At 39.8% G+C, this 24,783-nt stretch overlaps 1 protein-coding gene across 3 annotated transcripts in view; it reads right to left on the reverse strand.

Moving 5' to 3' along the window:
* Positions 1 to 24,783, reverse strand: part of arid1b (AT-rich interactive domain 1B) — a 199,961-nt gene that overhangs the window by 95,926 nt on the left and 79,252 nt on the right. For all 3 annotated transcript variants that reach the window (XM_077540057.1, XM_077540056.1, XM_077540055.1), the window contains exon 4: positions 20,585 to 20,692. In XM_077540057.1, the coding sequence (XP_077396183.1) occupies positions 20,585 to 20,692 (108 nt within the window). The remainder of the gene's footprint in view (positions 1 to 20,584; positions 20,693 to 24,783) is intronic.

Below are 24,783 nucleotides of genomic sequence, written 5' to 3' on the forward strand. Positions count from 1 at the left end.
ACGACAGGCTTCTGGCATAAAAAACAAAACAAAAAAACGTATAAATACGTCTTTGGGACGTTATTGGGAGCAAATGAATTAATAGTCACACTACAATAACCATAGAGCTTGTTTTAAAAAAAAACAAAAACAAAAAAAAACAGTTATTTGTAGACATTAGGGCTGGGCAATAAATCAAATTAATATCATTAATCACTATTTAAAAATTAGCTAAATCTTGAAATCAAAGTGCATATAAATAATATGAATGTATTATAAATGCAAATAAATTATATATAATTTTAAAATATATTACAAAATAATAATAATAATAATAACAACAATAATTATTATTATTATTATAATAAATACTTAAACTATATATAAATAAAAGCATAACAACACATAAAAACAAAGTATAAAAATACGTCTTTGGGACACTTAAAACATTTAAAATTTATAATGAATAAAATATGTTTTGATCAATTTATACAACAATTACAGGCAGAACATTTGTCTGTTTTACAATACTTTGTATTTTAGTAGGGATGCACGATAAGGTTTTTAATAAAAACTTATTATTTATAAGTTTTTGGGAGCAAATGAGCTAATGGAAATTTTTTTTAATTTCTCGTTCCTAATCATAAAATGACCTCACCTATTTTCTGGGTTTGGTCAGTAAACTGAGCCATGATTGTTCGTTACCGACTTCCTCAGCACAAGTGATGTCATCATCAGTCGACAGCAAGTGGAAAAATTACTTTTTAAAGGTATTAATCGTACATGAAAAATAATAAAGTCATCAAATTCATTCTGGACAAAATATGAACTTTTTACTGCTGAAAATGGCTCAATGAGTCAAGTATCCCTTTAAATGATAAACAAATATGCAAATGCACATTTGATGTCTGAGCAGACTCCACCTGTAATATGCTCTTGCAAATTGTTGTGGTTGTCGAATATGAGAGTGATAAAGTGCAACCTCACAAGGATGCATGAGCGTGTCCTTTCTCAACCTCCCAGGGTGAACGTGTCCCTGCTGTCACATTGTGGATGTGTTTTGGCCCTCAGAGCTTTCGCTCCTTTGGATTCTTATCGGTGCATCTGTGTAGCCGCTGCTGTTAGCCAGACATGTAACACACACACAAACGCGCTGACGCAGAGTGGCAGGCCCAAAGCAAAGCAAAGCAAAGCAGAGAGGGGAACAGGGACATGATTTCAAAAGCGCTGCAGTGAAATCCTCCAGAGTTGAGATCACAGACGCGCTAAAGAAAGAGTGAGATGAAAGTACAGTCGGTGGCTTTTGGAGCTTTTTTAACGCACAAAAACGTCAGCCGTGCATTCATTTTTACGAAGGTAAAAAACCAGCAGTACTACGAAAACCCCGTTCATGTGTTTTTTCTTCCCCGACCGTCCCTGCTTGCGTCGGAAAATGATTTGGTGCTTTTATCCCCCCTAAAGACATTTTAATAATTCCCTCACTTGTTATTCTCAGTCTCTTCTTCCAATGGCTTTTTTTCTTTTCGTACTCTATTCACTCATTCTTGTCTTTTCTCCCCTGTGATCCTTCCCTTTTTTTTTTCCTTTTTCTTTTGTCTGCTTTACTCTCAATGCTTTGTCCTAACACTTCTTTAAGTGCAAGGACACACGTGCTTTGTTGCTGTCAAGTGAGAGAAAGTTCATCTGGAGTGAAAACAAGCAAAAGCAGATGTAGGCTGTTAAAGTTTAAAAAATAATTTAAAAAATAAAATGTATATAAAAGCCACGTCCGTGTATATAAAATACACTAGATGTACAAAATACATTTTCACTGTACAAAATACAACTTGTATATTTTGGGCCAAACCAGTAATTTAAGAAGAGACAACTTTAAATATAAAAACTTTGCGAAACAAAACGAGCACGTTTTTTTCCCTTTCAAAAAATTTTACGAATTGTTTAAGATGGGGGCCAATTCACGGGACAATTAATTTTGTATTTCTTTGTTGTGAAATGTGGGAAAGACAATTTTAACAACAGAAAAACTTCTCAAAATTTCAATAAATTTTTTTTTTTTTTCAGTTGAATTGCCCAACTTAAAATTTCATCAATTTGATGCCTTTTTTTTTTTTTTTTTTTTTTTTTTTAATAGTGAAGCTGCTATTTCTAATAGTACCATTTGTGAAATTATTTATGCAGGAGCAAAATAGAGAATTTGTTGCAGGTTTTTACCACTTTAAAATCTAAAACATAATAATAAATGATAATAAAAATATCAATAAATATCCCTTACACTGGGATCACAGTGTGTATTTTTTTCAGCGTCTTGTGAGGATGGGAGACATGCCGGATTCAGATTAGAATTTTAACTACATTTTCATTACATCTATTTGTCTTAAACAGGATTATGCTGGTTGTTTTTTCCTCCAACTTTGCAAAACTGCAGTTTATTCCCACATAGTCTCATTAATACACCAAATTCCCACTTTGGAAATGTCGGGGATTTTTCCTAGTGTAATTTAGATTGTTGAAGTTTACCAAACGTTGCAGTCGGTTAATGTCTATCAAAGCTAAAATGGGAAGATCAGCCGGTGAGAAATTCATCAAATTGATGGGAAAAGCTTCATTTTGTTTACATATCTAAATCCATTAGCTACGGCAGGAAACGCAGCCTCTTGGATGTCTAATGTGCGATGATCCTTCCCTTCCAGCGGTCCCAGTATCCAAACATCTCCCTCCGCGGAGCCTCTTTACCCGGAGAGCCATTTTCTATGAAGTCGATGCCGCCGCTTGTTCCAGCACTTTGGCTTCAAACGGCGACGTGCCTTTTGGGGCTACGCGCATATCTGATCTCTTCCTCCCCTCCTCTCTTCCTATTGTTTCTGTTCTCGTTTTCAAGTCTTCCCAGGCGTCTGCACGTCTTTGTCTTTCCCCTCTCTGCTTTTGTTTCTTCTTGCAAATGGAGACAGGTGGGAGCAAACAACCTGGCAGTTTTTCCTCTCTTTTTTTTTTATTTTTTATATCTCCTTTCCTTCCTGTGGATGCTCTCTCCATCTATGCAATGTGTGCCTTGAAAGTGAGCAGAGGTAGGAGGGAAGGAAGGAAAGTTCTCTTTGGTGTATTTGCAGGCACACACAGCCCCTATCAATTAACATAAAACAAAAACACGAGCAAATAATGGGTTTGCATACAGTAACAGGCACACATTCACACACAAACATTTTCTTTACACCACCCATTGACAGCAGATACTTATATTCTGTACACCATATTGTATAGAAAAGCATGTGTGACCACATGATCAGGAAATGATCATGGAAGAATATAATGTAGCAGGTCCAATAACTTGCACTCTTCAGGCGAGATTTTGTACAAGCTACTGTAGCTCAATGTGGGAATATTTGTCGAGTCATTCAGAGGAACATTTGTGAGGGGCAAAGGTCACGGGTGTGGGACCAGATTCATTAACTGGTTCAGAGTTGAGAGCAGGGGTCACCAACATGGTGCCCGTGGTAGCCTCCAAGGACCACATGAGTAGTCTGCCACCCTGTTCTAAAAATAGCTCACCAGTTGTGGGAGAGTGTGAATTTCTGTTGTGGAATTGATCATTTGAAAATGTAAACACTTCAGAAAGATTTATAGCAATAAAGTGTTACATATTGACTAGGGGTGTTAAAAAAAATCGATTTGACGATATATCGCGATACTACATCGCGCGATTCTCGAATCGATTCAATAATCAGCAGAATCGATTTTATTTTTTTTATTTTTTTTATTTTTTTTAGGATTCACACCTTGGGCATGGAAGAATGTTATATGAACGGAACATTAAGCCTTAATATTTTATTTTAATGCTGTTTAAACATGAAACAGATTACAACCTCTATAAGACTGAAATTTCAGCTAAATAAATAATACATTTTCATATAAATCTTACACTTTACAAGCTTACTGATTAGTATTTTCTAAATTTGAATGAAAAAAATCGCAAGAATCGACTTATAAATTCGTATCGGGATTAATCGGTATCGAATCGAATCGTGACCTGTGAATCGTGATACGAATCGAATCGTCAGGTACTAGGCAATTCACACCCCTAATATTGACAGTTATAGTATCTATTTTCTACCATGTTGAATCATTGTTTATAATTATTGTGAAATATCATAATCAGTGTCTCTGGTTGTGTTACTACTTTAGCTAATGCTAAATGCTAACTTGGTTGACAGTTCAACAGCCGTAAATAAGCTCACATCAGTCCTGCATTGCAACACTGGAAATGTGCCGCCAGAAAAGCTCGGCTTGTGTCAGGTCTGACCAGCGACTGCAGCGTTTGGCTAGTAGGACTACATTTCCCATGATTATTCGATATGGAAGCAGGAAGTAGCTCAAGTTCTGGTATAATGAAAAGGCATGATTTAACATGTGAAGCGCTGTTATATTGACAGAAAAAAATAAAAAATAAATAATAATAATAATAATTTAAAACAGAATGTCTGGTAACCCTAAATTGTCCTTAAAAAGTACAACTGAATCAGTCCATGAAAAAAAGATGTAGCTGGTGGGTGGTTAAGTAGCAAATTGACACCAAAGGAAAGAAAATCAGTTTGCAATCTGATGACAAAGAGCCATCAAAAATGAACACAAGTCAGGAGAGCTCCAATTCAGCCCTCAGTTTGTGTTTTTTTTTTTTTTTTAGAGCAAAATAGATAACAGCAACAGGAAGAGGATAAACAAGCCAAACTCAGTCGGCTGCACAACGCTCACAGCACCCGCTAACACACAACGCTGAGCTGGAAAAGTGTACGTGTGTTTGAACGAATGAGATGTAACCGCAGCAAACGCGCGCTTTTCTCCCCCGAAACGTGTGAGAAATCTGGCGACAGCTTGCGCGCAAATCCCCGCGTTTGTGATTGTGCTGGCGTTTGATCTCGGTGTATTATGTAGTGGTGTGTGTACACGGCTGACAAAATGTCACTGCGGTGACACAACCGTCATCAAAGCTTGCCATCTATCCTAAAGACCATCTAGCGATATTCATAAAGAGCATCGCAGATAACAGCCTTGTCATGTTAGCTCCTCCGTAATACGCACGTCTCGCCTTTCGGCTCAGTCTGCGTGCGCGCGTGTTTGTTTTCGACGGCGATCATATATGCCCCCTGTTGTTCGGGTTTATCAGTAAGATCACAGCCATGTCGAAAGAACTGTGTGCAGGCAGGTGATAACAGACGCATACATAAAAGCATGTCAAACGCACTTTAGAATCGTGAGTTGTCACAAAGAACACACGCACGCGTACAGAAAAAAAAGGGGTGTTGCTTCCATTCAGGTGAGACAGAGCAGGTATTTGAGCTCTTGTAGTGCCGTCTAATTACCTTTGGGACATGAACATTATGGCAGTGGCACAGCAGGAGGGAGAGAGGGAGAAAGAGAGAGGGAGAGAGAGAGAGAGAGAGAGAGAGAGAGAAATTCCCACAAACAATAGTAAATAGTAAATAGTAAAAAAAAAAATAATAATCTCAGCTATTTGCCTGATTACTTTTAACTTGCAATTTTTCCAAAAATAACTACATATTATAAACAATAAATGCTTGATTGATTAAATTGTTTTATTTTGTTTAATAAGTTAAAGGGATACTTGACTTATTGATCAATTTTTAGGAGTAAAAAGTTAATATTTTGTCTATATAATTAATGTGGTATCTTTATTATTTTTCATGTACAATTAATACCTTTTAAAAGTAATTTTTGTACTTGCTGTCAACTGATGATGACATCACCTGTGCCGAGGAATGAGATAACGACTAATCATGGCTCACCTGTTTCCTGTCTGTTTATTGACCAAACCCAGGAAACAGGTGAGCCATGAATGGTCGTTACCTACTTCCTCAGCACAGGTGATGTCATCATCAGTCGACAGCACCTGGAAAAATGACTTTTGAATTGTACTCATTGTACATGACAAATAATGAAGATATCAAATAATTCATTCTGGACAAAATATGAACTTTTCACTGCTGAAAATTGTTCAGTGAGTCAAGTATCCCTTTAACATAAAAAAAAAAAAAAAAAAAAAAAAAAGTGGCCCTATCATCTTTCTACTTTTCTGTATGTGGCCCTTGTAGAAAAAAGTTGTGATTTAAGGGCGTAGACCACACACAGCAAAAACTGCTCATTTTATCATGTATTATTGTCATCCTGGTCCTGCATCCATTCACGACAGCCTCGGCATTGCTGGAAGACTGGAAAGCCATCTTATAAACACGTACACAAGAGTGTTTATTTTCACCAGCAAGGGCAACGTCTTCCACTTGCCACACTCCCAAACACGCAAACAAGAGCCCGGCATTCGTTCGTTTGAGCCTTTGTTTTTGCCGTTTCTCCTTTTCCCTGGCGGAGGTTGTGAAAGTGATTACCAATGTGGTCCACTTCATTAGCATGAGAACAAAAACAGTGAGGGGAACACATTATCACTTCACACGGGGAGACAGAGAGCTGCCTGCCTGTTTGTTTACGTTGTCGCATTTGGACATTTTCTACCACCGCCGCCGCCGCCTTCCCGAGGGGGATGGCGATTGCGCTAGGAGGACGCGACTGAGGGCGGACGCAAAGACAACACACGCATAAAGATGCAGACAGAGAGAGACGTTTAATACACCATATGCAAAACTGCTGCCTTTGTATATCTTGTGCTGTTTATTCTCGTTACTGTGTTTTCGAATTAGCGACTTAGCGGCTTCATTCTTAAGGGGTTAAAGTCGTCATTAAGTTTTGTCACAGCGCTGCCACGAAATTAGGTACACCTGCACAATGAGCAACAATAATATGAGTCTAAAACTCCTCTTTTTGTACAGAAACGAAAAGCAAACGTCGTGTTGGCCTGATGTTTGAGCAGCGTCCTGTGCTGTCCTGCAGACATTAAAGCAGGATCAGGGTCTATAATCCTTTTTCCAATCACAGGTGCGATTATTTCCCACAGCTGCGTTAATCTTGCGCTCATATTTTACGCAAATAAATTCAAATCACGTCACATTGCAGGGGAATTTGCGTCTGGCCTTTTCATTGACTGCTTGGCGCTAATGATGTGTGTCATGTATGGGGATTTACGATGACACTATTTACATCTGTCAAGAACGACAGCGGCATTAGCATTATCTTATGATACCGAGAAGAAAGTATAATTCCCTTGCGGAAATGGATGTTACAACATGTTCTCAGATCCTTATGTAAATTTGGCCCCAGGTGATGTTATGAGGGGTGAGATTCAGGCGACATTTACTGCCACAATTGCTACATCATACGGAGCCCCTCTGGTGTCAGGGTCTGAATTTTTTATTTATTTTTTTGCTCATCTGTACCCACAGTTTAACAATCTGTACCCACAGTTTACTAATCTGTACCGACGGTTTACGAAACCGTACCCACGGTTTAGCACTTCTGTGGCGTTATGTAATACGCACGTAACGTTCGAATGGTTGCTTGACAGCAGTATTTTAAAATAACTAAAATATTTTGTTTCATCCCCCAAAAAATAGTGTTTCAAATAAGTTTATTTGTCTTATTTTTTATTTATTTTTATTTTTTTTATTATTATTATTTTTTTTACGCATAAACATTTTCTTGTTTTGTCCCAAAAAATAAACCTACTACACAGTACACATGCTGCACTCCAACTTCAAGTTTTTGCCAACATAAAAAAATAAATATATATTATTATAAATATATATATTATTATAAATTCAGTTTGGTCCAAAAGAGACCTATATAATTATAGTAGTTCTATTTTTTAATTGGTCTAAACATTTTTAAATGTTTAAACATTTTCTTGTTTTGTACACAAAAAAATAATAATCGTTTGAATAGTCGTGATTTCAATTATTGCCAAAATTATTATTTTTCCCATAATCGAGCAGCCCTAACAGTATGCGTTTGTAAAATATACTGTACTGTATGAGAGGTGTAGGAAAAGTCGAACCTGGCAACACTCAATAAGTCCACATTCCCTGGACAAAATATTTCCAGCAGATTTGGAGCTACCATTGCTGCGAGCAAACAACCTCCAAGCACGTGCATGCAAGATGTGTGTTTTTGTTTTTGCGCATTACAAAACATACTTGCCCTTTTAGAGCAATCACGTCAAGCGCAAAGTCCCCCAGCGAGACGCATATTGATCAGGCAGGGAGTTTGCAACAAGGCAAGAACGAGGCCACTGTGCCAAACTACGCAAGGCCTTGGCACGAACCCGCTTACGACAGGATGCAAATGTCAACGTGAGAGTATGATAAATACCTTTCATCCAAAATGCATGAGCTAACGGCAACTTACAGGAAAAAAACAAAACAAAACAAAAAAACACTCACACATTGGTAGCTCATTAGAGGGCTAAACACCGCCCAAGCCCTGAGGGAGAAGAAAGATGAGAATCAAGAGCGAAAACGAGAAGAGACAGAAACACTTGAGAGACAAACAAATCATATCGGCTATAACTCAATTCAGAGACAGCTTTCTCCATCTCTTGTTGTGATTTTTTCCATCCTAATGTCTGGTCTTTTTTTTTTTTTTTTCCTCCCCCCCCCCAACCAATAAGACATGATGCGGCAGCTACGTGGCTGCTAATGGATCTGACACATTAGGGTGAAACAAGCCATTAGGACAAATGCTATGCAAAGTAACAACAAGCAAATGAACCTGTATGAGAGTGGGAAAGCTTTGTGTTTGTGTGCAAAATTATTAGATTGGCTAGATGTGGCTGATATCTTGTCTAGACGGCTGTTTGTGATGACCCATTTCAAATGTACATTATATAACTATAATGGAAGTAAAATATAACAAGTGATAACAAACTAGTGTTAATTTCGTCAACAAAAACTAAACAAATCAATTTCGTCAACGCACGTTTTTCACCGGACTAAAAATAGAAAAGACTAGACTAAAACCTGCTAATCTACAACATCTGGGACACATGGGACAGACAGGACGTGGATTCACTGTAAAAGGTTAAAAAAAAATATGTTGGAATTTAGAGGTTTCTGGGGTTGGCGGAAGACTGATTTTGTAACCATGTGGATGGCAGGAAGTGTTTAGTTGGTGCTGGATTTTACTTTGATTTATCTTTCTTTTCTTTGACCTTTCCTCTGGTCTCCTGACCTTCTGAACTTCACGACTTCTGGCGAGACTGAAGTACCCGGCTAAGGTGAAGGGTCATGGGATTTTTATTAGGTTTTAGGTGAATTACCGTATTTTCACGACTATAAGGCGCACCTAAGAGCCTTCAATTTTTTCAAAAATTGACGCCTTATATATGGATCAATATTGAGCCGCAACAGGTCTCGCTGTCAAGACGCTATCGGTGACGTGCATGCGCAGAAGATCCCGCCATCTTGGATCGCTAGCTAATACTAATACTTTACCTCAGAGAAAATAATAAAACAGCTGTTTCTTCATTTTGGGAGGGAATGGAGTTGTCAGAAAGCTGGTTTGTAATTATTAATAAAGTTTGACATACCTATCTGACTGTTTTGTTGACATTCCCTTTAGCGCAGCACCATCTAATGGATGCATAACGTAACCACAGCCTCTACTGTAGCGCCTTACATATGGAAAAAGTTTTAAAATATGTCATTCATTGAAGGTGCGCCTTATAGTGCGGAAAATACGGTAATGAGTATAAATTTACACGTATTTACACGCACATCGATAAGACTACCGAATGAACAATTCTGAGCTCTCTCTTAAAAAAATAAAAATAAAAATAAAAATACACGTAACTGAAACTGGACAAAAACTAAACAACTCTTTTTCAAACACTGCATAATTATCTGTAGAAAGGCTAATGTTGCGGCTGTTCTGTGTTCTTTGCATGTAGCACGGAAGGCAAAGAGGTTGACGATAACAGCGGGTAACATAATTGCAATCTCACAGTTTCAGTGATGAAGTGTGTGAGGATTGACCGTTTGGCCAAGTCTAACAGATGGCCGCACACCTCCAAAAGAGCAGTGAGACTGCAAAAAAAAAAAAAAATTAAAAAATGGGCCATCGGTGACATCGCTGACTCTGACCATGTGTGACCACGTGTGACCACGCTTACTGTACGGGAAACTACGACTGTGTGACTCATTGTGACCAAAGCAAATGCCGGTTTTGGTTCCCATTGGACATTAGGAGCTGAGTGCCAAGTCCTGTTAGTAATCAGGCTGGCAGGTCAGTAACACGCTGAAATGGACTGGACAGTCATCAAGGCAGGGCTGAATGCCACAGGGAGATTTCTATCCGTCTTTCTCTGTCTCCTTCATTAAGCATGTCGTCCTCCCGCCTTTCTTTCGAGACACAATAGCGTTTCCCTTATATGGTCCTTCCTGTCCTCATCTTCGGGCTATCAATGGTGAAGCAAAGCAAACGTACTCAGATGTGCATTTAAGTTAACGTCAGGGAATTGAATGCGTGAACGCACGCACACATGCACACATTTGAAAACAAAAAAAAACCCTAAGCAATGTTTAAATGTAAAAACTAGGCAGTTTAAAGTCAATCTACCCTTTAAAGACTAATTCAATTAAATACATGATTACAATCCACCCTTATTGGGCCTCATTCACACAAAGTGTGCTTAAATCGTGCATACGCACATTTGACACAAATCTGTGATTCCTCAGTGGCTATTCTGCTAAATATCAACAGCAAATGCTTCTTTGTTGTGCAAGATTTCCGATGCGTTTGAATAACTTTGGCATTTTGTCATGCATTCTCGACTCTTGTCATTTCTCTTTTTTGCTATGTTTTCTACCATGCTAATTCTGTCACATGTTTAATGTCATTATTATTAGGGATTATTTTAACAATATTGTGACCTTTTTGATATCGCCAACCTCCCCACAATATCATGACAATTAGCATAGATTTTAAACATAGAAGGCCAAAACATCCCTCATGAAAATTGAATTGCACTAATAAACTAACCACTAGAGGGTGCTACAACTGCACAAATGGAAATCAACCTGACTTCTTTTTTTTTTTTGTATCAGATGTGTTCCTTTTAAATATTGTGAACATGACGACGACGATATTGTGGCAGTTTTAATATCACGATATTGCCCTTATCGTTACATCCCTGCTATCTATCCAGTTCTCCTTATCCTCTCCCCAAGTGTTTGCTGAAAAAAAACATCATGAAAGTATCAGCAGCTCAAACAAGCACAGCTCAACACAGCTATCTCCAATCTGTGCAACTTTGCATGTACGCGTGTGTAAATTCGCTCACGTTTTGCCTGTGAGCACAGTGTGCAGTCGGATAAACCTTCTCAAAGATAATGAGAATGAGAAAAAAAATAAAAAAATATCTTAATCTTTAAAAGGCTCGACGTGAAGCTGGAATCCAGCCGTGAACTGGGTCGTGAGCGAGTAAGGTGTTTGTGTGCGAATGCATTGCAGCATAAATCCATTTATGTGTCTGATGTGTGAAGGAGCGCGCACATATTTTATGACGGTAGATTAATAGCAGCGCTGTATAGTGCCATCAGGACTCATCACAGTGCGGATCACGCATAATAAAACCTCCCGCGCACGCATTTCCTCTCACTATAAGCGACGCCGGCTTCAAAGTCAGATGTAATTTCAGCCTCCCAGCAGCCAGAGGGAGCCACGCCGACGACAGCCGGGTTCCTCCTCTAAATGGCTCCTCCCTCCACCCAACCCCTCCCGCATTCGTTGGCTGAGCTCCTTCAGTCCTCTGTGGGCTCCTTCCTTGCGTCTCCGCCAATGGGTTGGGACGACGGGCGTCCGGGATCAGACGTAAAAATAAACCCAACGGAGGATTGAAGGCAGGAAAAGAGGGAGTGAGAGGAGAGGAAGCAGTGAAGGAGACGTCACGAATCGCAGGAGACAAATAAAAAAAAATAAAAAACGGGGAGATGTAGCTTATCTTTCCCCAACGTTTCATTTTCCGATTCCATGTTGTGACGAAAATGGGGAAAAAGTAGCGAAAGTGTAAAAAAAAGCTACTCTCATTTATGCATGCACGCGCATCAAGTGATTTACGAATGGACACTTCCCATGTCCGAACTATTAATGAATATCAAATTGATGTTTCCAATTTTCTGCTAAATAACATTTTAACGGCACATTTAAAAATTCATGTCGTAATGTCAGAAAATCACTATTCATAAAAGAAAGCTTAGAGCCTGAGAGAAAGCGTTGTTGAATATGAAATCGACATATCAAGTATAATGTAATTGAGCTGTGGAGTAATATTTTTTTATTTTATTTTAGAAAGGCAAAAATGCAACATATTTTGAACAAAATGAGTAAGGATGTCCGATACCACTTTCTGTGCAGACAGATCAATTATTGAGCATCCACTGATGCCGATACCAATACCACTACTACTGTACTTTTGATACATAAAATAAAATAAAATTAAAAAAAGATAATTTTAAAGGAAGACTAATATATCCCAATTTGTCCTTAAAAGTGCATTAAAATGAATGGCAATTTTCAATTCTTCTAATTTCTAGTTCCGAGCAGCAGCTGTTACTATCGGCTACAGTCGTGAGTACCAATACCTTGAAATGAGGTCTGCTCGATACCGATACCTGGCATTGGTACTTGCCCATCCCGAAAAAAAAAATTAGCTAAGCTGACGTTAAACAATTTTAAAGGGATACTTAACTCACTGAGCCGTTTTCAACAATAAGAAGATAATATTAGTAGTAGGGCTGGGTTCAAAATATCGATATATCGATATTGTATCGATGCGCCTTTTCATATCCCAACATCGATACATAAAACCATACAAAATTTTTTATATTATGTTAAATATTATGTCTATCATTAATGTGACAACTTCATTATTTTTCATAAACAATTAATACCTTTAAAAAAAACAATTTTGCCACTTGTTGTCGACTTAAGATGACAATCATGGCATCACCTGTGCTGAGGAAAAAGGTAAGCACCAATAATGGCTCAGTTTGCTGACCAAACCCAAAAACAGGAATAAATAATAATAATAATGAAAATATCCATCCATCCATCCATCCATTTTCTTGACCGCTTATTCCTCACAAGGGTCGGGGGTGCTGGAGCCTATCTCAGCTGGCACTGGGCAGGAGGCGGGGTACACACTGGACTGGTTGCCAGCCAACCGCAGAATAATGAAAAAAATATATATATATATATAAAAATAAATAAATACATAAATAAATAAATAAATAAATAAATAAACAAACTTTGGACTGGTGTGTTCATAAAATAAATAAATAAATAAATGAATAAATAAATAAATAAATAATTTATTTAATGATAATAATAATAATAATAATAATAATAATAATATATGAAAAAATAATAATGAAGTTATCAAATTAATTAACTTTTTACTCCTGAAAACGAGTATCCCTTTAAAAGGTGCGAAAAACAGCATCTATCAGTACAACTGAGTGTCACGTTCATTTACTCCTCATATTGTACACACTCGCCTCGTTAGAAGACACCAACTCGAAGAAGAGAACTCACGCTCATAGGATTTTTTTTTTTGAAGGATTCATTCGGGGGACATTCACTTCCTTCATCAGTCTGCACTCCCTTCATCCCCATCTTATTCCTCCTTTCCTCCCCCGTAGCGGGTGGAGAGGCGCCAGTGGAACCAAACTCGTGTTTTCTTAACCAAGTTCATCCCTCTCCATTTCCCCTCAGTCTCAAATCGTAAAGCTTGTCACATTCTGGGGCTGGACTAATGCAAAAGCACACACACACACACACAGGCGCACATTCTCACCAACGGGCCTGTCAGGGGCAGCTGGGTAAAAAAACAAAAAAAAAACACGACCTCCCACGTCTCCCTGCTACCGCTGCTCAGCCTTGTGTTACCAACTGGCTTTAACAACCTACACTGGCCAGCAGAGCTCCCACTAGGTAGAGCCATGTCTAGCCATCAAGATACAACTAAAAGCCTTCAGAAAAGAAAATATTTTACAGATCCCCATTGGGATATTTTTCTTTTAGCGTATCTCTCTCCTCCACGGGAGCGCAGTGTCGGCGGTGGGTTTTGCACAGGGAGCCATTCAGTGAACACAACCAACTAATGGCCGGTTTCTTTTCAACTCGTCTTCAATTCAAACCTGACGCGTATCATGTTCTTACTAAAGGACACAAGTGTGGATCCGAACTGCTGCTGACTCTAATTGGACTCCAGACATCTGAACTCTTAAAAAGGGGATACTGATGAGAGTTTTGCCTCAGATCATTTCCGCTTCCCGCGCAGCTATAATTCAGAGCATGGGGGCACACATGGTACGCCCATGCAAAAACACGTGTTCACCACTCTTGAAGATGGGGGGGGGGGGGGGGGGGGAAATGCTCACATGAAACTGTGTGTGCGGTAAATCATTCATGAGGAGTAGAACGAAACAAGCCGGCATACAAGAAAGTAGAACTGTCTGCATTTTCTATGAAGCTACTTCTTCTGACCGGCCGGCAGTGTCATGATAGCTGCGTCTGTGGTGATTAACTCATTTGCTCCCAATAACGTGTAAATACCTTTTTTTTTTATGTTTTAAGTTTCCCAAAGACGTATTTATACGTTTTTTTATTTTATTTTTTTATGCTAAAGCATACAGAAGGCTTTGATGCAGCCTCTCAACTGCAAAGAACGGTTGCAGAAATGGTAGTTATTACACAAACGGCCAGCAGGTGGCAGCAGAGTAAATGAGATCAACCAGAGCCATGTAGAAAAAAAAACTAAATTATTTACAATTTTGAATAGATTTGTGAAAACTGATGAAACTTAGCTCTCTTCTAATGCTAATTGCTGCAAAACGGAAACAGATAGAAACATACTTTTTTTTTTATTAGGTTTAATGTTACAAAGGCTTTGCTCATTCACGTCAGCCTTGAAAACATTCTATTTCATCAGATTGCGTCATGTTTCATTGTAATTCGCAGTTCTAGTTTGGCCCGAGCGGCTACCGCTGCCATCTGCTGGCCATAGTTAGTGGGTGTTTTTGATTTCACAACTCATTGACCCGGCTGTGCTGCACTTGGACGTTGCACTGACCACTGATATATTCACACAAAAAAAAAAAAAAAAAAAAAAAAAAATAGTTGACGTCACTTAACGTTTATGGCGGCATACATCGTGATTTTACTAAACGTTAGGGGTGTTAAAAAAATCGATTCGGCGATGTATCGCACTACTACATCGCGCGATTCTCGAATCGATTCAATAATCGGCAGAATCGATTTTTTTCAGAATATTTTTTTTTTTTTTTTTTTTTTTTTTTTTTTTTTTTTTTTTTTTTTTTTTTTTAGGATTCACACCTTGAGCATGGAAGAATGTTATATGAACGGCACATTAAGCCTTAATATTTTTATTTTAATGCTGTTCAAATGTGAAACAGATTGCAAACTGTTTGTGTACAGTGGCTCACGGTTATAAGCCTCAAGTTTTAGATAAATATATTCATACAAATCTTACAGTGTACATGTACAAATTTACTGATAGTATTTTCTAAATTTGAATGGGAAAAAATCGCAACAATCGACTTATAAATTCGTATCGGGATTAATCGGTATCGAATCGTGACCATTCGTATCGGGATTAATCGGTATCGAATCGAATCGTGACCTGTGAATCGTGATACGAATCGAATCGTCAGGTACTAGGCAATTCACACCCCTACTAAACGTTATTAAACGTTTTTGGCAGTCAAAGAGTTAAAGGACACCAGTTTGCAAGTGGATTCCGATTGTGTGGCGTGACCGGGAGCATTCCTCTCCATGTGAAAGTGGCTTCAGATTAGCGCTCCTATTCTCGGACATGCGACGTGTTGGTGGCGGCCGCGGCCGGGAGCTGCCGTGGCCTTCGGGGCTGCTGCACCTTCTAAGAATAGTCGGCAGCATCCAGGGCACATTTCCCTCTCACGTGCCCCGCCTCCAACAAAAAATGGTTAAAAGGAACTCATGCTGCAGTTATTCCTATATGGGAAATGCAGTGGGAGACTTTGCCATTCTTTTATATCTCCGTCTCCTTTCTGCCTTCACGCACTCCCCCGGCGTGAGCTAATATGGAGGCTGAATGTAACCCTGCTGGATGACATTACTGTGCGCTGCCTGCTGGCCTGTCTGCCTGCCTGCTTGGGGACTCTAAAATAAAACACAGCAGCGCGTCTGAAGCCAGTCAGGGCGCATACTGTCAAAGCAGACTGACGTGCTCCGCTTGAGCATGCGAACATTCGCCGCACTTGCGGAACGTGCGTCAGTGCACTTGTGCGTGCTTGTGTGCCGAGATGTGTGTGCGTCTGTGTTTGATTGAGGTGTGAGAGAGAGAGCGGAGAGCGAGAGTAGGTTAGCTGGACTCTCCAGCTGTGTCTTGTCAATCATTCGTGACCCGACACTCAGAGGACAGACAGCAGGCTGGACACTAGCAAGAGGGATAGTTAGCATTTGACGTTTCCTTTTCTTGTATGAAAAAAAACACAAGTGGGGCAAATGAGCGCAAAACATGCTGCTGCCAGACCCCCCCTGGCCTGCATTCAGCAGGCCCGTCACCCCACACGAGTGACAAAAAAAGATAACCACGTTTCACCTCGACGCTTCACACGCTTTCTCTTCTCCTCTTATTTGCTCCCTCATCCTGTTCTTGCCTCCCATCCTCACCCGCTTCTCACTCTGTCTTTCCACATGGCTGGCCATCCACTCCCATGTCTCGGAGCATAGGAGGCGGCGCGGCAGCTTGGCAGGCTGTCAGGGGAGAGATGGAGAGCCGGGAACATGTAGCGACTGGAACGAGGGTGTGTGTGTGTGTGTGTGCTGGCTGTTGGGTTCTTCACGGAACTGTTTTTGCAATGCATGAACTGTTACCAGCATGCAACTTTGGGCAATCAGTGAGCACACACAGCAGGAAATAGCAAAGCGGGTCAGTAGCTAGTTTGTTACTGGCCCAATAATGGGAAGGCAAATCAAATCTCTAAAAAGGACATAACGGGGCACAGAGAAACCATGTGAAGAAAAACACCAAAGGGGAGCTCATCTACACTGGGAGGGATGATACCCCACAACCACAGGGAGAGCCACCATCCCAAAGACCCCCAGCTTGGATTGACTGGGGTTGGTCCCGTACATGGTCCTCCACGACAACCCCCCAGTACAACATATTAAAAAGAGCTAAAAGCTAAAAGACAACAAAATAAAAAAGGCATCAGAGACATCCTCTCAGTGGGGATTAACTTGAGTGTTTGTCATTTTGTGTGTTCTCTTTGGATGCCATCACAAAAGGGAAATTGTACTGTTAAATTTCCATTATTTTTTACGAGGAAACAAATTTCGAAATATGGCCTGCAGTGGAATGATTGGTCAAGCTCTTAGATTTTAGAGAAGAGATTTGTTTTTTCTCAACGAAATGTGTCTCTGCCCCGCAGGATGGTGAAGATGAACAAACACAACTATTCAAAACAGATTTCACAAAAGCAACACATTTATACTGTACAAGAAGATGCGTGACTCCAAAAGATGATTGCAGTCAAGAGTGTCTTTGGAACTTTTGTCAATGTTTTTGGAACTGTGTGAAATTCTAGGAAAAAATAAAAAATACTACTTCAGGGGAAATCCCAAAAGATATGACACGGCTTATAAAACATTTACAGTAATAAGCACGTGTTCTAGTCGGTGGCTTCTCTATTCTATTATTATTATTATTATTATTATTATTATTATTATTATTATTATTATTATTATTATTATATAAATTATTATATAAATGCTTATTTATTTATTTATTTATTTATTTATTTATTATTGATTTTATGAACATTTTATTTTATGAACACACCAGTCCAAAGTTTATGTTTATTTATTTGTTTTTTATTTTTACATTTTCATTAATCTGCGATTGGCTGGCAACCAGTCCAGGGAGTACTCCGCCTCCTGCCCAGTGCCAGATGAGATAGGCTACAGCACCCCGACCACGACCCTTGTGAGGAATAAGCGGTCAATAAAATGGAAGGATGGATATTTTCATTATTATTTTTTCCTGAGCCATTATTTGTCTTTACCTATTTCCTCAGCACAGGTGTCATGACTGTCATCTTAAGTCGACAACAAGTGGCAAAATTGTTTTTTGTTTTTTTTAAAGGTATTAACTGTTTATGAAAAATAATGAAGTTGTCACATTAATGATAGACATAATATTTAGATCTGCATGATATTAGAAAAAACGTGATATGATTCTGAGAGAGAACATGAACCAAAGAGCGCAAAAAACGATGAGGACAGCAGTTAAAAAGGTAAATGAGCATCATTTTTATTCTTTACTCTATTCTTTGCTTTTTACATTACGCACAACTCTCATTTATTGTGTAATAATCTCATTGTAACATGTATTTGTAACATGTTTTGATGCATTTTAATGCTTTATAAGACATTTATGTCTGAATTTTGGGAGGCTTGGAACGGATTAGGGCATTTACATGGAAAACGTGTCTCTACTTACAAAACTTTCTACTTAACTCATTCACTCCCAGCCATTTTCACAGAAGCAATCCCGTTCGCTCCCGGCTGTTTTACTGGATTTTGACTGATTTTGCAAGGCCCACAGAATATTGTGTTCAATTGCTATAAAAGCATGGAACCTACCAAAAGAAAGATTAAAGTCTATTCTTTCATCAGGAAAAAAAAAGTATGTTTCTATCTGTTTCCGTTTTGCAGCAATTAGCATTAGAAGAGAGCTAAGTTTCATCAGTTTTCACAAATCTATTTAAAATTCAAAGTAATTTAGCTTTTTTTCTAGATGGTCCTGGTTGATCTCCTTTGCACTGCTGCCACCTGTTGGCCGTTTGTGTAATAACTACCATTTCTGCAACTGTTCTTTGCAGTTGAGAGGCTGCATCAAAGCCTTCTGTATGCTCTAGCATAAAAAAAACAAAACAAAAAAAAACGTATAAATACGTCTTTGGGACACTTACAACATTAAAAAAAACTGTATCTCAAGTGCAACACATGAAAGACCCACGGGACACTGTGACTTGCATTCTTGATAAGTCACAAAAGTTCCCTTTGGTCTCTCTTCAAAAATCCCGCCACATCACACAGCAGACGCGTCCCAAAACAACAACATGACACTTTGCCGACCCGCTCTCCCTCCCACCTGCCAGAGAAAGAGGAAGAAGAGATGACAGCAGCTTTAGATCTGACATCAAACGTGAGCGAGAGAGGGAGAGAAAGAGCGATGAGGAGAGGGGGGGAAAAAAAAAAAAAAAAAAACGGTTACAACTGCACCGTGACAGCTCAGGAGAACATAGCAATGCCAAGCAAATTTGCTCTCTTTCTATATTTTCACCAAGCATTAAAGTTTGGTTCAGTACGTTGTTTCCATCATCATCTTGTGAAGGGTACCGAAATAACTGACCCGTATCAAATATCATCTTTGGCGAGCGCACTTGCACAGTATGAGTGGAGCTCCACCAATGGAACAAACACAACAAAGCTTATCTTCATCTTTTCCATGAAGCTATACAGTTCATTTCAACGATTTCCACCTCCACCATCAGCTACTTACAGTAAATTGCGCAATTGCGCTACCCTCACACGACACACTTGGTAGAAAAGCAAGACTGATGAGTTTACCATTTCCAAGCTGTACTATGTAAGGACGGTTTAAATGTGACAAACCCATCCGTAATGGATACATCTTATGGGATGTGAATGCATATTCAGTCAGACCAACCAGCAATAGGAGAAAAATCAGTGATATTGAGACCATATATGAAAAACACATTTTTAAACATATATCTGTCCCACACGCGTTAAACCAGCGGTCACCAACGTAGTGCTCTTGGGCACCACGTAGCCCTCAATGACAACATGAGTAACCCGCAGGCTTGTTCCGAAAATAGCTCACCAACACATTGTGATTTTCGAGAAAAGTACAGATGTATATTGCATTCACTTGAAAGAAAAAAAAAAAGTTGTTTTTTTTGTTTTTACTTTGTTTTATGGAATATTTTTTTCTGAATATTTTTCCTGTTTTTTTGGAATATTTCTTTTCTTAAAAAAAAAAAAAATCTGTCATAAAAAATTTATAAAGTAAAAAAATATATACATTTAAAAAAAATATGAAAAACGGTGAAAAATCAGGAAATTAGGGGAAATAAAAATCTATAAAAAAAATTTTGTGGGGAAAATCAGCTCAAACTAATAGACTCTCCGGGCCTCACCATTTTTTTTTTCTCAACTCCTCCTGCAGTCAGCCCGTTTAACAAGTTTGAGCGAGTCCAAATGCCAAGAGGCGGCGCGCGTGGGTTTCCACGTGTGACTGCGCGCTTCAGCGCGAGAGCTTGTGACCATGCATATGCTTGTGTGCGCCTGTGGGTGGAACTGCGAGAGAGCGTGTGACGCTTTGACCACCGATGCCTCTTCCGCCCTCGTTATGGAACCAGGAGGAAAAAAAAATACCAACGTGAGAACAAGACGCATTTGATTGGACGAGAACTCGGAAGTGAGCAAACGCTGGAAAATGGAAAGGCCTTCTTCAAGTCATGTTTTCATCTACAGGACTCCCACAAACACACAAAGTATTTTCAAGACGTGGAAATAAATATTGAGCCGTTTCTGTTCTTGAGCACTTTTACTCACTCACCGGCAGACTAGAAGGACGGTCTTGGGAGGAGGCGCCAACTTCATTGTTGCTCTTCCCAGAATTCCCTGGGCCTGGACCTCTGCTGCTGTAATTTTCTTGTTGTGCCTCCTGAAAAGAAAGAAAAGGATTTTTGAAAACATGAATACATTGTAGCTCCTTTTTAGAGGCTTCCGCCGACCAACACACCTGATAATAAAGATCAGGATCGGTATCAGGCATGCTGATGAGCTGATTATATGAATCAGCTGTGCTAGTGAGCGCAAACATCTAAAACCTGTGCAGGACTCGAGGACCGGAATTGGTGAACCCTGATATAGAGGAACGGCTTTCATTTATTTGTGAGTCACCTTCTATCCAAACATTTTGTTTTTGCTTCCGTGGCTAATTTCTTCTTCGTTGGTATAGTTTTGTTAATTCAACCAACGTACTTGCGTTATCTACATGCGTACACCACACTGCCCCAAGAGGCCATGGCAGGCACAGCAGGAACAACACAGTAAGCAAAGCACACAACTGCAAAGTATGAAGTTTAAAAAAAATACAAATCCAAATAATGGTGTTGAACTCGTTAATAACATGTTATTTTGAACTCTCAGTCAGCTTGTTTTTGGATCTCCAGTTTGAGCCTGACCTAGGGTGGCGCCCATGAGACTCTACACGGCTGCTGCTCATCAGCAATTATGTCTTGTATATAAAAGGCTGCTTTTTGCTGAACTTTTGGCTGTGTGCTCAATTTTTGTTGTGAATAAATCCTTTTGTAAATTTACTTTCTTGTCCGTGTTTTTTTAAATCCACTGATACATTCATGGAAAAAAAAATGTACACCCTAAAAACACAAATGGAGGGCAAACATTGGCAACCCATCAGCACAATGCACCCCCCCACACACATGCATGCATTCCATCCTATTGTTCAATGGAAGTCATTTTCTTCCCCTGCGTAATCACCAGCCTATCTAGTGTAATGTAATTTTCTCTCCATTGTCGGAGGTGTTGCCCCCCCCCCCCCTTCTCTATCTCTGTCTCGCTTCATATCAGCGTCTCCTTCCCTCTCTTCCGTGCCTTTATTCACCGCCGAGGTCGTTCCTCCAACATGTTAAGCGTCCGCAGCACAATGGCAACTTGTGATAGAGCTCCGAGTGGAAGGATTAGTGATAACTGATAGGCAAAGGATCACATCCGCACATCGGCGCAACTTTCGCACGTCATACGTACATGCACAGCGGCGCATCCATGCACCGCACGTCGTCACTTTTCTACTTTGAAAATCAGTTTCCCCCTCCTCAATCTTATCTGTTGTGCGATTAGACGGCCGCATTTGGGCAACACTCCCGGCAGCTCGTGGATATCGTGTTGCAGCGGGAGATTACCCCTCACAGCCGGAGACCTGGAGTGAATCTATTATTAACAAATTAATAGTGTAGTCATTTGTGCAGCAGAGGTGAATTACTCTCGTGCAAGAACTTAAGAGCCGATTGCACGTGAAATCCGATATCGAGTTAATATTCTTGCCACTTTCCCGCCAAAGTTTCAGCACATATACAGTTTGCCGGAACAGCTGCGCGTACATAGAGACAAAAGTTAATGTATTCACTCATTCATTATTAAGAGAAGGTAATGTAATGACCTTAAAAGCCCCAGAGTAGTTCCTGGAATTCCACATTTCAATTATCAGCCAATTAAACGCCAGAAGCAGTAACAAGGTGGCATTTTTATCACTTGAAACTTGCGGCCATACTGGCGTTCCCTTGAACCCGTGACTGCAACATTTTTGGAATAATTAATTACATGTTTTCAGAATTCTAACTTTTGATTTTCATAATTAACGATAGAATTTGATTCTGTACCTTGCTGATATTGCATTTTGTGAGTTGCTCGTGCATGACATTTTTCTTGCATTTACTGTTTTCCTGTCATACTACACATTTTCTTTATATTTAGTTGGCCCCAACTAAATATATATATATATATATTTTTAGCCCATAGATATGAATTGATACAAATTGTTGTGAAAACCCGATTGTAATTAGGGTATGGATCCAAAACCAAAACTCCTTTGCTACATGAAAAAAAATAATCCAGGCTAGACGTGACTGGTTTTGGTGTGCTCCTATTCTTGTAAGTGTAATATTTCCAGGAATATGCTCACTTTTCACAGATGAAAAAAAAGCCATAAACAGACAACAGAGTGTCGAACACACAAAGTGTCAGTTCTAACAACTCCAATATTTACTCAGGCATATGAGTATGTGGCGTGCGTGTGCACGTGCACGCGCGTGGGGATGCTCGAGGGGGATTTCTGTTTTAAGTGGGTCAAAGTGGGGTTAGCCTCGTACTACTGTTTACACTCGTGTTCTTACAACATTGCTGTCAACTGTAAAGACAGAGAGAGAGAGAGAGAGAGAGAGAGAGAGAGAGAGAGAGAGAGAGAGAGAGAGAGAGAGAGAGAGAGAGAGAGAGAGAGAGAGAGAGCAGGCAGAGGACGAGAGGGGAAAACATAAGGTAGCACTGCGACTGCATAGAGAGGAGAAGCTGAAGAGAGGAGGGCTGATTAAAAAGAAAAAAAAAAGTCATAAAACATCAGAGGCAAATGAAGGAGTGCTGCGAGTGCATCCTTTCATTTGAGGTCCCCCCCCACACTCCATTGTCTCAAAATCCCATTTCCCAGCTAATTTAGAAGCTTCTAAAATACACTCCGCTCCATACCTTAAGCCTAAGGCCACGGCTAATCCTGTCTCCGCGCACACACGTTTGCGCTAGCGTGCGCACTCATTCATCCTCGGCGCTTTTCAAAAGACTTCGTCTTGGCGCGGCGGAAAACGAACGGAGGATATTGAAAGCGAGCGTTTGAAGTACATGAGGGAATGCGGGAGGAATCAAACTGTGAGTTAAATGCTATTAGACAGCTGTGCGCAGAGCCAGTGTAATATTAGATTTGATTGAATAGATGACTGCTGAATGTGGTGTAAAATATAGAGCCGGGGAGGCTTTATGCCGACGTAAATCAATATTGCAGCGCCGCGTTAATCTCAGTCACGGGAAGACGCTCGCAAACGTGGCGCGCCGACGCTCGTTCGGAACACGAGGCCCGCCGGTTGCCCGCTTCAAATGCGCCGGCGTTTTTGTTAATCCCGGAATTGAAAATTTCCCTTTGCTAAAGGCTGGGGTCAAAGGCGGCCCCTGAAACCGTCTGATATTCAGAAAGGCACGTCAGCCCTTAAAAGGGATCGCTGATCCAAAAAGTGATCCAACCATCACATAGCGACAGTTTCTTTTTTTTTCTCTGTTTGACATTTTTCATCTCTCACATCATTTAAGAAATGCACTTGGCCTTTTTTGACTGCTTGCACTGCACCGTTTTGAACTCTACATTCAAGGAAGGGGCGAGGTGAACTGTTGCCTTCCTTTTCAATCTGCACGGCTGCCTGTCTTGAGCAACTGAATTCAAGAAGCCATGAAAGAACTTTTAAAAAAGGAAAAAAAAAAAAATTACCAGGGCATGACGGAGCCACCATCCTACAAAACAGGGCAAATTTACCCTTTCTACTTGCATCTGCCTCGATCTCCTCCTACTTCTTTTGAACATAAAAACTGCACTGAATTATTTAAAGGGGCTGTCTGCCGGTTTCACTCAGGAAAATGCACTTTTTAAATACAGGATGTACACACTTTAACTTTCTCTCAGTCTACACATCTGGGTTTATGTTAATCTTTGGCGGTGATTTTGCTTCAAACGTTCTCTTCAGTTCAGGGGCTGCATTAAAGCCTTCGGTATGCTCTAGCACAGGGGTGTCAAACATACGGCCCGCGGGCCGGATCAGGGCCGCAAAAGGGTTTAATCTGGCCCGTGAGATGATTTTGTAAAGTAAATCAAAACAGGCCAGAATCAAAACATATAAATTTGTAATTTCACAAGCAGTTCTCAGATGAGCAACGCAACTTGTACGGGGAATCGTCGTCCTGGATGTCATTATTTTACACACACCGTAAACTACGGTTTGTTTAATAATTCTTTTTTTGTAATCATACGCCGACATAAACGTGTTAAATACGACACAAATTCAATTACTGGTAACACAAATGGATATGACAAAGATAAACATCCTTATAACATCATTAACTTTGCCACGCAATGCATTCTGGGAACAATAAATATGCAAAACAGGTCAATTTAACACGTCCGGAACGTATACCGGCAAT

This window comes from Festucalex cinctus, chromosome 12 (assembly GCF_051991245.1).
Source record: "Festucalex cinctus isolate MCC-2025b chromosome 12, RoL_Fcin_1.0, whole genome shotgun sequence".
In the NCBI taxonomy this organism is placed as follows: Eukaryota; Metazoa; Chordata; class Actinopteri; order Syngnathiformes; family Syngnathidae; genus Festucalex; species Festucalex cinctus.